This window comes from Bos indicus x Bos taurus, chromosome 5, assembly GCF_003369695.1.
Source record: "Bos indicus x Bos taurus breed Angus x Brahman F1 hybrid chromosome 5, Bos_hybrid_MaternalHap_v2.0, whole genome shotgun sequence".
NCBI classification, from domain to species: Eukaryota; Metazoa; Chordata; class Mammalia; order Artiodactyla; family Bovidae; genus Bos; species Bos indicus x Bos taurus.
The window spans coordinates 20,850,729-20,866,214 of record NC_040080.1 but is presented as its reverse complement, the minus strand read 5'-3'; the positions used below and the strand labels follow the sequence as shown (position 1 = coordinate 20,866,214).

The window sequence follows — 15,486 nt, the reverse complement described above, 5'->3', positions numbered from 1 at the left end:
TGGAAGCAACCTAGATGTCCATCAGCAGAAGAATGGATAGGAAAGCTATGGTACATATACACAATGGAGTATTACTCAGCCATTAAAAAGAATACATTTGAATCAGTTCTAATGAAGTGGATGAAACTGGAGCCTATTATACAGAGTGAAGTAAGCCAGAAGGAAAAACACCAATACAGTATACTAACGCATATATATGGAATTTAGAAAGATGATAACAATAACCCTGTGTCCGAGACAGCAAAAGAGACACTGATGTATAGAACAGTCTTTTGGACTCTGTGGGAGAGGGAGAGGGTTGGAAGATTTGGGAGAATGGCATTGAAACATGTAAAATATCATGTATGAAACGAGATGTCAGTCCAGGTTCAATGCACAATACTGGATGCTTGGGGCTGGTGCACTGGGACAACCCAGAGGGATGGTATGGGGAGGGAGGAGGGAGGAGGGTTCAGGATGGGGGACACATGTATACCTGTGGCGTATTCATTTTGATATTTGGCAAAACTAATACAATTATGTAAAGTTTAAAAATAAAATAAAATTTAAAAAAATTAAAAAAAGTTAAAAAATAAGAAACATATTAAGCTTTTATTTTGTAGAAAGTTGCATATTAATTTTAATTTTTTTAAAAGAATTTTGTTTTTTAGAACATTTACAGAAAAGGTTTGAAGATAGTATATAATTCTGTATATTCTGAAATCAGTTCCTCTTTAATTCATTTTATATTAGTATTGCACTTTTGTTGTAATTAATAAGCCAACATCAGTGTATTTTTAGTAACGAAAATCCATAGTTTATTCATGCTTCTGTAACTGCTTTTACTTATGTGCTTTTTCTATTCCAGAATCCCATCCAGGTTACCACATATCATTTAGATGTCATGTCTCTTTAGGCTCCCCTTGGCTATTACAGACTTTCCTTGTGTTTGATGATCTTGATAGTTTTGGAAAGTGCTAGGTAGGTATGTTTTAGAATACCCTTCATTGAGATATGTCTGATATTTTTCTCATGAGGAGATTGGAGTTGTAAATTTGGGGAGGACGACAGAGTGCAAATTTTATTACATCATATCAAGGGAACAAACTGTGAACATGACCTCTGTTGATGTTACCTTTGCTCACTGAGGTGGTGTTTGTCAGGTTTTCCACTCAAAGGTTACTCTTATTTTCCTCTTCCATATGAGTCTGTAATAATTTCTTTGGAAGGAAATCATATGTGCAGTAAGTACTTAAGGAGTAAAGAGTCCCATCTCTTTTAGGAAAGAGCATCTACATTATTGATTTAGAATTTTTCTGCACAGGAGATTGTTTCATCTCCCTCATTTGCTAAAGTATTCAATCATTTTATGCTACTGTGGACTCATGGGTATTTTATATTGGGGTTATAATTAATACTATTTCTTTTCTGTGATTTTTGCTGCTTAAATTGTTCCAGCTTTGGCCATTGGTAATTCCTTTACCTAGTTGACATACCTCTACAGTTTTAAGCACTTCTCCATTTTCTAGAACTACAAAAATCTCCAGGCTCTTCTTATGTATTTCCTACCCCTATTTTAGAATCAGCCATTTTTTTCAAGTAGCTAAGATTTTATTTACTAGTAATGGAATTATAATTAAAAAATGGCCACTAAGTAAGTTTTTTCTTCTTTGCAAAATAAAGTTAAAACAATTTTGAAAAAGACAATGAAGAAGAACTCACATCACTTCACAACTTCCTATAAATTCACAATAATCAAGTTATGGTGAAAGAAGGCAGATATTCAGATCAATGAAATAGGATAGAGTTTAGAAATAGATACAAGTACAAGTGGTGAATTGATTTTTGACAGAAGTGCCATGATAATTCAACAGAAGAGTACAATTTTCAAAAAATGGTGCTGAAATAACTAGACATCTTTTTGCAAAATATTTTTTAAAAGAATTCAATCCATTCTTTGCACTATATACAAAATTCATGCAATGAAATATAGATATCAATGTAAACTTAGAGTTTCTAGAAGAAGGCATAGGAGAAAATTTTTCAAGTTCAGGTTAATTAAGATTTCTTAATTAAAAACTTCTTAAATATAAAAACATATGTTTAAAAGTTATTTATTTCACTTCTTCAAGTTAAACTTCTGCTCAACTAAACTTCTAAAAAGAATGTTAAGAGAATACAAGGTATACTGGAAGGCAGTATTTATAAAACACATGTCTGAAAAATTTTAACATCCAAAATATATAAAGAGAGAACTCTCAGAGCTCAATAATAAGAAAATGAACAACCCAATAAAAATAGGAAAAATATTAATCAATCTTTACCATAGGAGATCATATGAAAGGATGGTGCACATCATTTATTGGTTCAGTTCAGTTCAGTCACTCAGTGGTGTCCGACTCTTTGCGACCCCATGAATTGCAGCACGCCAGGTCTCCCTGTCCATCACCAACTCCCAGAGTCTACTCAAACTCATGTCCATCAAGTCGGTGATGTCATCCAGCCATCTCATGCTCTGTCGTCCCTTTCTCCTCCTGCCCCCAATCCCTCCCAGCATCAGAGTCTTTTCCAATGAGTCAACTGTTCGCATGAGGTGGCCAAAGTATTGGAGTTTCAGCTTTAGCATCAGTCCTTCCAATGAACACCCAGGACTGATCTCCTTTAGAATGGACTGGTTGGATCTCCTTGCAGCCCAAGGGACTCTCAAGAGTCTTCTCCAACACCACAGTTCAAAAGCATAAATTTCTCAGTGCTCAGCTTTCTTCACAGTCCAACTCTCAAATCCATACATGACCACTGGAAAAACCATAGACTTGACTAGATGGACCTTTGTTGGCAAAGTAATGTCTCTGCTTTTGAATGTGCTATCTGGGTTGGTCATAACTTTCCTTCCAAGGAGTAAGGATCTTTTAATTTCATGGCGGCAGTCACCATCTGCAGTGATTTTGGAGCCCAGAAAAATAAAGTCTGACACTGTTTCCCCATCTATTTCCCAGGAAGTGATGGGCTCAGATGCCATGATCTTAGTTTTCTGAATGTTGAGCTTTAAGCCAACTTTTTCACTCTCCTCTTTCACTTTCATCAAGAGGCTTTTTAGTTCCTCTTCACTTTCTGCCATAAGGGTGCTGTCATCTGAATATCTGAGGTTATCGATATTTCTCCTGGCAACATTCATTAGAGATATACAAATATACCTTTATTATACCACATTTTTAAAAGTAGTTTTTAATTTTTTCAGTATTAAAGTTAGTAGGACACTAGCAAATGGAATTCTCATGCACTGCTAATAGAATGCAAAATGGTACAGCCACTTTGCAATATGGAATCATACCCAGAAGTCTGGACTTGCCAGAGAGCATTCAAGCTATTAGTTGTGGTATAGGTCACAAACACACATCTATTTATTTTATTTCTCTTACTATACTGTCTTTCTCATAAAAAGTAAGAAATCAAACAAATGCATATACAATTGATACAGAATAATGACTTCAATTACTCTTGGCATTAAATCCCAGGTAAAATGTACATGGCAGTGACAACAGTTTGCAAGATTACTTACTAAATCTGTGTGAGTTGCAGAAATTGACTACACAGTCGTAAAGTTCATGAGAAGCACTGATACTTTCTCACTCTGCCAACCTGTGCTCATAACTGGTGTGATCTGGGATTTATGTTTGAAAGAGGCAGAAGTGGAGAGTCCACAATGTATCTCTACCAAGCTAAAATATAGGTGCAGCCCATAACAAAGCATTCTGAAATGAGAGATATACAGACTGGACTTCCAAGGGTCTGAGTTTTTAGTGTCTTTGGTTGTTGTTTCATTAGGTAGCAAGACAAGCTACCTACTTCTCACAAATGAAGCGCCTGAATCTGGAACAGTCAGAAGCAGACATCTTTGTTGCTTTAATATATGCACAGTTTCCTTCGTTTGACTCAATCCAATCACTTAAAATAAAATAAAGCATATAAATAATGTAAAATAGACATTCACTAATGCAAACATAAGAAATATTGGTTCAAAGTTAAGGTATATATATTTTTTCTTTCCTTACAGGAAACTATCCCTTGGTGCCCTAGCCTTTCCTAAAGCATACTTTATAAGGATTATAGCAACAAGTTGCAAAGCCTCCCTCTCTATATATACTCATTTTCTGAACTTAAATTCTTTGTATGTGTGTGTCTGTATGTACATGCAATGCTCATGTGTGTGCTAGTCGCTAAGTTATGTCCTCTTCTTTACAACCCCATGGACAGTAGCCTGCCAGCCTCCTCTGTTCATGGGATTTCCCAGGCAAGAATATTGCAGTGCGTTGCCATTCTCCAGGGGATCTTCCTGATCCAGGGATCAAACCTGTGTCTCCTGCATTACCAATGGATTCTTTAGCACTGAGCCACCTGTATATGCCCATATACGTAGGCATATTTGTCTATATATTGAAAGTGTGCATTTCCCGATATACTTTTCAAAGTGTAAACTAGAATATGGAACTTATTATTTACTATCTTTTCTAGAGACTTACAATTTTGGAAAAGGCATTGACTTATCTTCCCATGTCCATTGATTTCTGGTTCCTTTACGAGATAATCCAATCCAATAGAAATAGGATAGTCTGCTTTGAATGAAGTTCTGCAATAAAAAGAGATATATTCTATGAGAAAAATGTCTTTTCATAATTCTGAAATGAAATAATAATCTTTTTAATATTTTATTATTTTGAGTAACAAATAGTATCAAGATCAATTTCATCCTGATTCTGTTGAAATGATAAAATAATAGAATCTTAGTTATATTTATTAAATATAGTGACATAAATGAGACATAAATTAACACTGTCTTAGCTTACCTATCTTTTTTTTTTAAGATTTTTTGGATGTAGATCATTTTTAAGCTTTTATTGAATGTGTTGTAATATTGCTTTTTTTTTCTAATTTTATTTTATTTTTAAACTTTACATAATTGTATTAGTTTTGCCAAATATCAAAATGAATCTGCCACAGGTATACATGTGTTCCCCATCCTGAACCCTCCTCCCTCCTCCCTCCCCATACCATCCCTCTGGGTTGTCCCAGTGCACTAGCCCCAAGCATCCAGTATCGTGCATCGAACCTGGACTGGCAACTCGTTTCTTACATAGTATTGCTTTTTTTATATACTTTTGATTTTTAGCCGAGAGGTATGTGGGCTTTTAGCTGTATAACGAGGGATCACATCTGTACCTTGTGTGTTGAAAGGTAAAGTCTTAACCATTGGACCACTAGGGAAGTCCTGTTCCTATCTTATTTAATCTTCAGACTAAAATATCTTAATTTACTTTCTAAATTGACACTTGTAGCTCAAGAAAAAATTCTGAGCAAAATTGGTTGGTATTTTGAGGTCCAGGTATGAGAGATGTGAGGTTTTTACCAATGTCATTTAAATTGTTTTTCAAAATACTGTGCTTATTTTGTGAAGTGAGCATCTTGAAGAAGTGTCCTTATTCTACCAGATGAGATGTTTACATAGGTATCTGGAAATTACTTGATAAGTACAAATGTAACTGATGTTCATCTTGTAACTTAATTTTTACCACATTTATGCACATATATTGGGATTTCCCTGATGGCTAGTGGTAAAGAACCTGCCTGCTAATGAAGGTGATGAGGATTTGATCTCTGGTTCTGGAAGATTCCCTGGAGAAGGAAATGGTCACCCACCCTAGTACTATTGCCTGGGAAATCCCATGGACAGAGGAGCCTGGCGGGCTACAGTCCATGGGGTCGCAAAAGAGTTGACATGACTTAGCAACTAAACAACAACAAACAACAGCAATGTACATATATTATCTCATGTGATCTTCCTAACATATGTTGGAAAGAAAATATAACCAGTTTTATTACAAGCAAAGTAATGTGTGAGAGGGAATTAAAGAGAGAGTTTCTGACTATAAATTCTGTATTTCTCTATTCTGCTTTAGTTTTTACCCTTAGTTTGTTTTTATTTTCCTTTGTTTCTTTCACCATAGAGAATATGGCAAAAACTTAGTCTCTCTACCCAGAAAAAAATTACGTACATACCATCTATTCATAAGATTTGACATTCAATTTTATGGTTTTCATAGATGATCTTAATTCTTGATGAAGATATCCTACATAAAAGATTAGGGCTTCTAGACTCTAAAGCTAATTTTTGAGCCCACCAGGCTCTCCTGTCTATGGAATTCTCCAGGCAAGAATACTGGAGTGGGTTGCCATTCCCTTCTCCAGGGGATCTTGCTGACCCAGGGATCGAACCCAGATCTTCTAGGATTATGAAATATTTACTTCAATTTTCATGGTAGTTAGTATGAGTTAAAATTTAATATGAGTTTGAATTAATTGATCCTCAATTTTAAATTCATACTAAGTCTTCCTTTTACCCTAAACTCAGTGATATTGTACTTCTTGATTTTGTTGGAGGTAAAATGACATTTTTTTCAGGGAGAAGCTACATTTCCATGAAATTATCAGTATGAAAATATAATTATCTCTGATAAAATGAAATATTTTAAAAATAATTTTTTCCTAATTGTTTCATGTTCCCTTTTACATTTGCTCTACTAGAAAAGTTCTAACTGTGGGTGAGTTAGATGAATTAAATAAAATTCTAATTTCATTTCTACTTGTATTTCTGACCTTAAGATGAGAACTGTCTAGATCTGAATCAACTTAACAACTGTAAACTATGGACACTCAAATATTATCAAGCATTCAGATTTAGCTAACAGGACTTCCCCATGGTCAAGTTGTTAAGAATCTGTCTGGCAATGCAGGGGACACAGCTTGGATCCCCAGTCCAGTAAGATTCCACATGCAACAGACAGCTAAACCTGAGCACTTCAACTACTGAGCCTGAGCTTTCGAGCCCATACTCCACAACAAGGGAAGTCACCTCCACAAGAAGCCCTGTCACCGCAGTTAGAGAAAGCCCACGGGTAGCGAGGAAGACCCAGCACAGCTTAAAAAAGAAAAAAATGATTTAGGCAACACCTAACGGGCCAGATGGCCAGATGAATAAGATGAACACAGGGTGAGATGGAAAAAGAAATACGTCACCAGTTCTTCCCTATCTTCTATCTTAAGAAGTGTGGAGTCCATTTCCTTGCAGCTTTTTTTACTTTCTTCAAAGTTCTTCAATTCATCCGAAAAATAGTAACATTTCTGTCCACAACACGACCATTTACTTTTACATTCCTTTCCTTAAAAACAAAAGATATTCCCCGGAGGCCATTCAGTGTGTATCTTGAAAGGAATGCTCTGGAACTTAGCTACTGAGGAACCCTTTCCAGTCCTTGTAAAACCATTGATTTCCTGAGATGGATGGACTTCATTTCTAAGTTCCTGGCCTTAGGGAGATGACTTACATCCCTCCAAATCTATGCATAAGACTACTAAAATTCTCTAGGAAATATATCTTAGAAAATTGATGTTTTTTCTCACAATCTCTACAGATAGGAGGTCACAGGGGAAAACAACTTCTTTGTATTCTGTAAAAGAAAGAAAGTGAAAGTCACTCAGTCATGTCTGACTCTTTGTGACCTGTGAACTATACAGTCCATGGAATTCTCCAAGCCAGAATACTGGAGTGCGTAGCCTTTCCCTTCTCCAGGGGATTTCCTCAACCTAGGGATGGAACCCAGGTCTCCCGCATTGCAGGCGAATTCTTTACCAGCTGAGCCGCAAGGGAAGCATTCTCTAGACTAAGTCAAATCTATAGGTACAGAGCTGATCTTAAATTAGCATTGATACACTTACCTAGTACCTAATCTACATACCCATATGAGAGCATATAATAATGATTAGAGAATGTGCTAAAGGAGATGTAGAATTTTTTGGTAGAAAAAAATATTATTTTGAGAAATGGTGATTTAAAAGAATATATCATGTATACAGAAGAATCTAACTACTGGGAAAGATGAGTATTTTTTTCTGAAATTAAATAAAATGAAAGTTGGACTTCACAGTTGGCTGAGTCTAAAATAACATCCAAATTGAGCAGGTTATCAATTGACTGAGAGAAGCAGAGAAGATACTTGTTGGTCTCAGTCTTTTATCTACATACCTGTATTAAGTGGTTTCTCTTTGAAAGTCATGTTTTTAGATGTGGAATTTTCTTGTGTTCCATTGTCCAATGGAGGCTCTGGAAATCCACCCTGGAAAACTTTTACTGTACATTATTGAAGTGAAGTGAAAGTAGCTCAGTTGTGTCTGACCATGTGCGATCCCATGGTCTATACAGTCCATGGAATTCTCCAGGCCAGAATACTGGAGTGGGTAGCCTTTCCCTTCTCCAGGGGATCTTCCCAACCCAGGGGTCGAACCCAGATCTCCTGCATTGCAGGTGGATTCTTTACCAGCTGAGCCACAAGGGAAGCCCAATAATACTGGAGTGCGTAGCCTATCCCTTTTCCAGGGGACCTTCCCAACCCAGGAATCAAAATAGGGTCTCCCGCATTGTGGGTGGATTTTTTACCAACTGAGCTCTCAGAGACATCAGTACATCATTAGCTCTAGGAAAACATAACATGGGGCAGACTAAAAGCTATAAATTAAAATTTAAAATGTCAGTTAATGTTCAGGAGTTTTATTCCTGTGCTTTTTAGGAAGATAAGACTATAAAGGAAGACGCAAATTACATCATGAAAAAGCCTTTAGGGATGCTAATGTAGTTGGATTTTTAAGGTAAAATCCTAAAAATTACTCATTGCTGGCATTGTGATCTCAATGCCAGCAATGAGTAATCTGAAAATAGCATTTTTGTAGAATTATTCACAACAGCCAAGATATGGAAACATCATAGGTGTCCATTGACAATTGAATGGATTAAAAACTTGTGGGATACACACACACACATACACACACACACACACATATATGCAGATACATACAATGCAATATTCAGCCACAAGAAAGAAGGAAATTCTGCCATTTGCAACAACATAGATGAACTTTAAGGACATTATACTAGGTGAAATAAGTCAGATAAAGACAAATATAGTATGCGTCACTTATTTGTGGAATCTAAAAAACTGAACTCATAGATACAGAGAGCAGAATGGTAGTTTCTACGTGCTGGGGAGCAGAGAAGGAGGAGAAATGTTCAAAGGGTACATAATTTCAGTTATAAAATAAATACACGATGAGTATCTAATGTACAGGATTGTGACTGTAATTTAAAATAATGTATTCAATACTTGAATGTTGCTGAGAAGATCTTAAATATTCTCACCACAAGAGAGAAATGGTGATTATGTGGCTAGTGGTAATCACTTTACAATATACGTGTATAAAATCAATGCATTGTATACCTTGAATTTACACAGTGTTATGTGTCAATTATAGCTCAATAAAGTTGGAAAACAAAAGAAAAATGTTCCATATAAATTAGATCAAAATAATAAAATATCCAGAAATATATTTAACTAATATGTGTAAAACATATACTTTAAAAACAAAATTGTTAAAAATCAAAGATTTAAATAAAGGGATAGAAAGATGTATCATATTTCCCTTATGTCACATGTGAAAATTAACTGAAAATGGATGAAAGCACAAACATGAAGTAAAAACAATGCTTTAGATAGCATAGGTGAAAGTGTGATCCTGGATTAGGCAATGGTTTCTTAGATATGATACTAAAAACCTCTGTTTTCAAATAACAGTATTTTTTATCTCTTACAGCAGGATAAAATTAGAGTCAATTGCCTATAATGGATATGGTGATCATATTGCTGCATAGGGTAAAGCCTCTCTTATAATGATTATTTAGGAATATTTATTGCCTGATTTTATAATTTATGTTCTACCCCAAAATCTATTTCTATCTTCACTAGCCTAAGAGAGAGATAAAATACAAACTATATTTATATTAGAAGTTTGAAATCATTGTGTACCTTTCTGAAGCTTTGTTACCAGAGAGGACTTATTCTGTTCTGATATTTGGGTACCTAGAAAAAAAATGGAAGTAATCTTTTAAAATATTAACATTGATTTAAATAAATCATAATAGTTTTAGTTTTTAGTTTAAACATGGTGTTTGTAGGATTTAGGATGATCCGGAAAATATTGCTTTAAGAATAATTAATGAGGTAATGAAGACTGCTGCTGCTGCTGCTGCTAAGTTGGGTCAATTGTGTCCGACTCTGTGCGACCCCATAGACAGCAGCCCATCAGGCTCCTCTGTCCTGGGGTGTGTATATTTCAAAAACCTTAGAGAAGAGACTCAACCACCTCTTACAATACTTGGTTCAAGCAATCTCAAGAATTAATTTGTTTTTCTCAATAAGGTGTTTCAGTTTCTTAAAGTATATCTTTGAGTTATGAAATCAGAAAATATCTATGTATATATTTAATTTTCCCTACAATCATTCTGTAATTTATACTTTGCTCAACTCAGAATAACCATTCAATACTTAGGCTAAATGCACACATTAAAATAAGAGTTCTATTCCATAATAATATGACATTTTAGAGGCACCAATGATCATTAAAATGAAAGGTTCAATTATAATCTTTCAAAACTTGACTTATGTGGAATAAAAGTTATCACTCTCACTATAGTATATATCAAGACAAAACAGAAGATTCCCAGGATCACAACAATGAGCTTCTCTCGAGCTGATGGTGAATCTGCAGGGAGAGAAAAGGAAACACTGAGAAAGGAGTGATGGAGACAGTTATTTTAGAACAAAAGATCCCAAATCCGTAAGAATTCAAAGACATCAACTTGGACCCCAAAACAATATCTACCATTGCAATCCTCTTCTCAGAATATACCATTCCTTTTTCAGCGAATATAAGGCTTCACGAGTTATAGATCAAAGACTACAAATTACAGCAATGCATGGGTAGGTAGTCTTAGAGGAGGGCATGGCAACCTTTTCCAGCATTCCTGCCTGGAGAATCCCCATGGACAGAGGAGCCTGGAGGGCTACAGTCCATGGGGTGGCAAAGAGTTGGACACAACTGAGCGACTAAGCATAGCACAGCACATATGTCATATTAGAATATTGTATTTCAAACTCCAGGTCTAAGTCTCATTAATAAAATCATGTAAGTGGGTAAATCCTTTACACTTGCAGGGGTAGTTCCTGTCATTCCATTGACATAATGAAAGGCAATTTGAAAGTTTAATCCCACGTAGGTTTTCTCCTGCTCAGCTGCTAAAATTGATCTTTTCAGGATCTTACCTCTCATTTGCTGTCTCCTGGTGTCCTTAACCAGACTCGGTTCTGAGTAGCTTTCCTTTTGGTTCTTCATCTCTGTGGCTGTTTAATGTCAAGGATGTTGCTCTATGGAAACTTCACATAAGTAGTTAACAAATGGTGTATAAAATCACAAGAAACCTTGAAAGGTTAAACTGGGTGATGTGTGAGATCAGTTAACAGCACTCATTTAGCAGCTGAGCAAATACAAGTTGGTTCTCATTTCAGTAGACCTTTAGACAACTGTTTCATGGTAGAGTAAGTAGTTTTAAAAACAGTATTTGGTGTTTGATAACCAAGAGTGGTGAGAATGGGTGGGAGGTGAGAGGGAAACTCAAAGGAGGAGATATATGTACACCTATGGTTAATGTATGCTGATATGTGACAGAAATCAAACCAATATTGTCAACCAGTCATCAATTAGTTAAAAACAACTAATTCTCTGTTTGACATAATGTTACTTGTTTATTGGAACAATGAAAATTAGTAGATAACTGAAAAAGTTCATAAATAGTAATATCCTGATGAATTGAAAGTCAAAATTCACAGAAACACTTGAAAATTGTTATAATATCTTTGTTCAAATTAAAGTCCATATTGGAAAAACTTGCACCAATTATATAGGTAAGTTTAAAATCCATTAAAAGTTAAAGACAGCTTTCTCTGATGAGGGAATAACAGTATAGGCATATATGGTACACTCTGCATTAAACTACTTTAATAGGGACATTCATTAATGAAAATGGAATGAGATGCTATCAAATAATTCTATTTTGAGTGACTGTGGAGCTCTAAGAAATCATTAAAAATTAAATAAATATTTTATATGTTAAAAATGGTACATGACATATTAAAATCTCCAAAAGAGTTTATCATATAAAGACAAAACAATGTTAAAATGTCATTAAATACTTATTTTACATGAGTAATTGATAATTGACAATGGCTAAGATATGAAATCACAAAATGATAAGGAAAAGCATACATCATTTATGGAAGAACAATGTTGGTACAAACATCCAGGAAGATCCTGAGGCTGTTAAGTCAATGAGGGAAGCTTTAGTTGTATCAGCAAGTATAAGAAGTGAATAATGTGCCTTAAAAATTCAGTCAATGGATTCTGTAGTCAGTGCAATCTACAATTAATTCTGGCTTTGAAATTTACAATGTATGACCTTTAAAAATTATTTAGTATTTAGCAAATGAGTTTACTAATCTAAAATGAGAATAAAAATATGTATGATATAAAGCATGTAAAACACCTAATATTAAATTTGCCTTTTATTTTATTTCTTATTTTAATGCAATTGCCATGGTATTATTCATATCAGGCAATATAATTTATTAGACACAAATCTCTGTGTTAGTGTGATTCATCTTTTTTCAAATTTATGACCAAGTTTTTATAAAGCATTTGATTGTATATAATTGAGTTAATCCAGCATTTTACTGGAGGTACCATATTCTGATTTTTACTTTAATTAGACCAGTGAAGAATTTTATTGGCCATTCACAATTCTATGAATCCATTTTAAGAACCTATTTTTAAGGGCTGAGTTAAATATTTAATACTATATCTAATTATATGTCCATTGATGACAAAATACAATGTTAACTGTCCCTTGTCCTGATGCTACTGATATTCCATCTTAAATTGGATTGATTAAGAAACTCAGTTATACATGAAAGTTTTCATTTGAATAATGTCTGCAGGCAAGAATTTGAACATTTTAAGAAATCTTCCTCAATACTTCATATTTTATTCTTATTTTCTCCCAAAACTAAAATACCAAAATATCAAATACAGATACCAATATCTCTTTAATTTGTTTGCTTAGCAATTGTCCCTAAGTCGAACCACATTGGCATTTGTAATCTCCTGCTAAATGAGATGAGGAATTAGGAAGGAGAGGGAAACACATACCTTCTACAGGCCAGAGTCCTGCCTCTTCCGTGAGTGGCCAGGTTACTGTGAAAATCAAACAATGTCTGTGGTCTTCACAGACTGCCCTGTGAAGGCCCAGAGTGAAACAATAGGGGAAAAAGTACACTTCTTATCACCGAGTCACCGATACAGGAAATTCTTACCCTTGGGTATTTTGAAGACAGTTTATCTCATCACACAACTCCAGAATATAGGAGACTTTGGATATGTAGTGTATCAGTTAGTTTGTTCTTTGGTGAGTTCTTCTGAGAATTGATTTCCCTTTCTAAAAGATATAGGGGGACAAAGGACATGATCACCCTGCTGTTAACTTGCTTTCACTTCATTCATCAATGCTGAATCTACTCCTTGTCAAGAGTAACTTCAATGTTTAAGTTTTACTTTTAGATAAGTTTGCTAAATCTAGGCATAATTTATTTCTTTTCCTTATAATCTCATTGTGTCATTTCTATTATAATAGAGGAAATCATAATTCCATTAATAGTACGTATTTAAGGATACTTGTCCCTAATTCAGAAGAGTTACTACATTTTAAACTTTTTTAACTGTCATCTATTTTTTGTCTTTCTAAAATCTTGACAAAAGGAATATAAATCTGTAGTTATATACCAATTTATTGTTGTTGTTCAGTCGTGAAGCCATGTCTGACTCTTTGTGACTCTGTGGACTGCAGCAGGCAAAATTTCCCTTTTACTATCTCCCTGAGTTTGTTTAAATTCACGTCCAGTGATGGGCTTCCCTGGTGGCTCAGATGGTAAAGAGTCTGCTTGTGATGCAACAGACCTGGGTTCAATCCCTGGCTGAGGAAGATCCCCTGGAGAAAGAAATGGCAACCCGCTCCAGGATTCTTGCCTGGAAAATTCCATGGAGAGAGGAGCCTAGCGGGGCTACCGTCCATGGGGTCATGGAATCAGACATGACTGAAAAGACTGAGCACACCCACGACTACATGTCCATTGAGTCAGTGAGGTCATCCAGTCACATATTCCTCTGTGGCCCTCTTCTCCTCTTGCATTGAATCTTTTCCAGCATCAGGATCCTTTCCAATGAGTCAGCTCTTTACATCAAGTGGCCAAAGTATTGGAGCTTCGGTTTCAGCATCAGCCCTTCACATGAATACTCAAGGTTTATTTCCTTTAGGGTTGACTGGCTTGATCTCCTTGCTGTCCAAGGAACTCTCTCCATGACCATAGCTGGAAAACATCAATTCTTTGGCGTTCAGCCTTTATGGTTCAACTCTCAAATCCATACATGACTACTGGAAAAACCATAGCTTTGATTATATGGAAATTTGTCAGCAAAATGATATATCTGCTTTTTAATATGCTATCTAATTTTGTCATAGCTTTACTTCCAAGGAGCAAGCGCTTTTCAATTTCATGGCTGCAGTCATTGTAGACATTGATTTTGGAGCCCAAGAAAATGAAATTTGACACTGTTTCCACTTTTTCTCCGTCTATTTGCTATGAAGTGATGGGACTGGATGCCATGATCTCTGATTTTTGATTGTTGAACTTTAAGCCATCTTTTTCATTCTCCTGTTTCACCTGCATCAAGAGGCTCTTTAGTTCCTCTTCACTTTCTGTCATTAAAGTGGTATCATCTGCTATCTGAGGTTGTTGATATCTCTCGCTGCAATCTTAATTGCATCTTGTGAGTCATCCAGCCAGCACTTCATATGATGTACTCTGCATATAATTTAAATAAGCAGGGTGACAATATCCAGCCTTGAAGTATTTCTTTCCCAATTTTGAACCAATTGCCATTCCGTTGTTCCATGTCCTGTTCTACTGTTGCTTCTTGACCTGCATGCAGATTTCTCAGGAGGCAGCTAAATTCGTCTGGTATTCCCATCTCTTTAAGAATATTCCACAGGTGGTTGTGATCCACACAGTCAAAGGCTTAGCAGAGTCGATGAGGCAAAAGTAGATTTTTTTCTGGAGTTCCCTGGCTTTCTCTATGATTCAATGGATATTGGCAATGTGATCATCTGCCTTCTCTGAATCCAGCCTGAATATCTGGAAGTTTTCTGTTCATGTACTGCTGAAGCTTAGCTTCAAGGATTTTGAGCATAATCTTGATAGCATGTGAAATGAGTGCAATTGTAGGAAAATTTGAACATTATTCGGCATTGCATTTCTCTGGGATTGGAATGAAAACTGCCCTTTTCCAGTCCTGTGGCCACTGCTGAGTTTTCCAGTTTGCTGGCCTATTGAGTGCAGCACTTTAACAGCATTATTCTTTAGGATTTGGAAGTTCAGCTGGCATTACACCACATCCACTACCTTGTTTTTAGTAAGAATTCCTAAGGACCACTTGACTACACACTTCAGAATGTCTGGC

General features: G+C 35.6%; 1 protein-coding gene across 5 annotated transcripts; it reads right to left on the bottom strand.

The window, feature by feature from the left end:
* Positions 1-3,081: 3,081 nt before the first annotated feature.
* LOC113892472 (C-type lectin domain family 9 member A-like) lies at positions 3,082-13,800 on the bottom strand. 5 transcript variants are annotated; one of them, XR_003511064.1, is made up of 7 exons: positions 13,123-13,800; positions 11,184-11,294; positions 9,888-10,623; positions 8,057-8,161; positions 7,051-7,193; positions 4,500-4,606; positions 3,082-3,924 (listed from the first exon to the last, which is right to left on the bottom strand). XR_003511064.1 is itself a non-coding variant. In XM_027541337.1 (6 exons), exons 3-6 carry the CDS (start codon positions 8,085-8,087, stop codon positions 3,822-3,824), a joined length of 384 nt encoding a protein of 127 aa, XP_027397138.1. In that variant the 5' UTR covers positions 8,088-8,161; positions 9,888-10,623; positions 11,068-11,177; the 3' UTR covers positions 3,082-3,821. The 5 variants fall into 5 exon arrangements, 1 of the variants encoding a protein (XP_027397138.1); XR_003511062.1 differs by having other exon boundaries at positions 11,184-13,800; XR_003511065.1 differs by having other exon boundaries at positions 8,057-8,147; positions 11,184-13,800.
* Between the last annotated feature and the right edge of the window lie 1,686 nt (positions 13,801-15,486).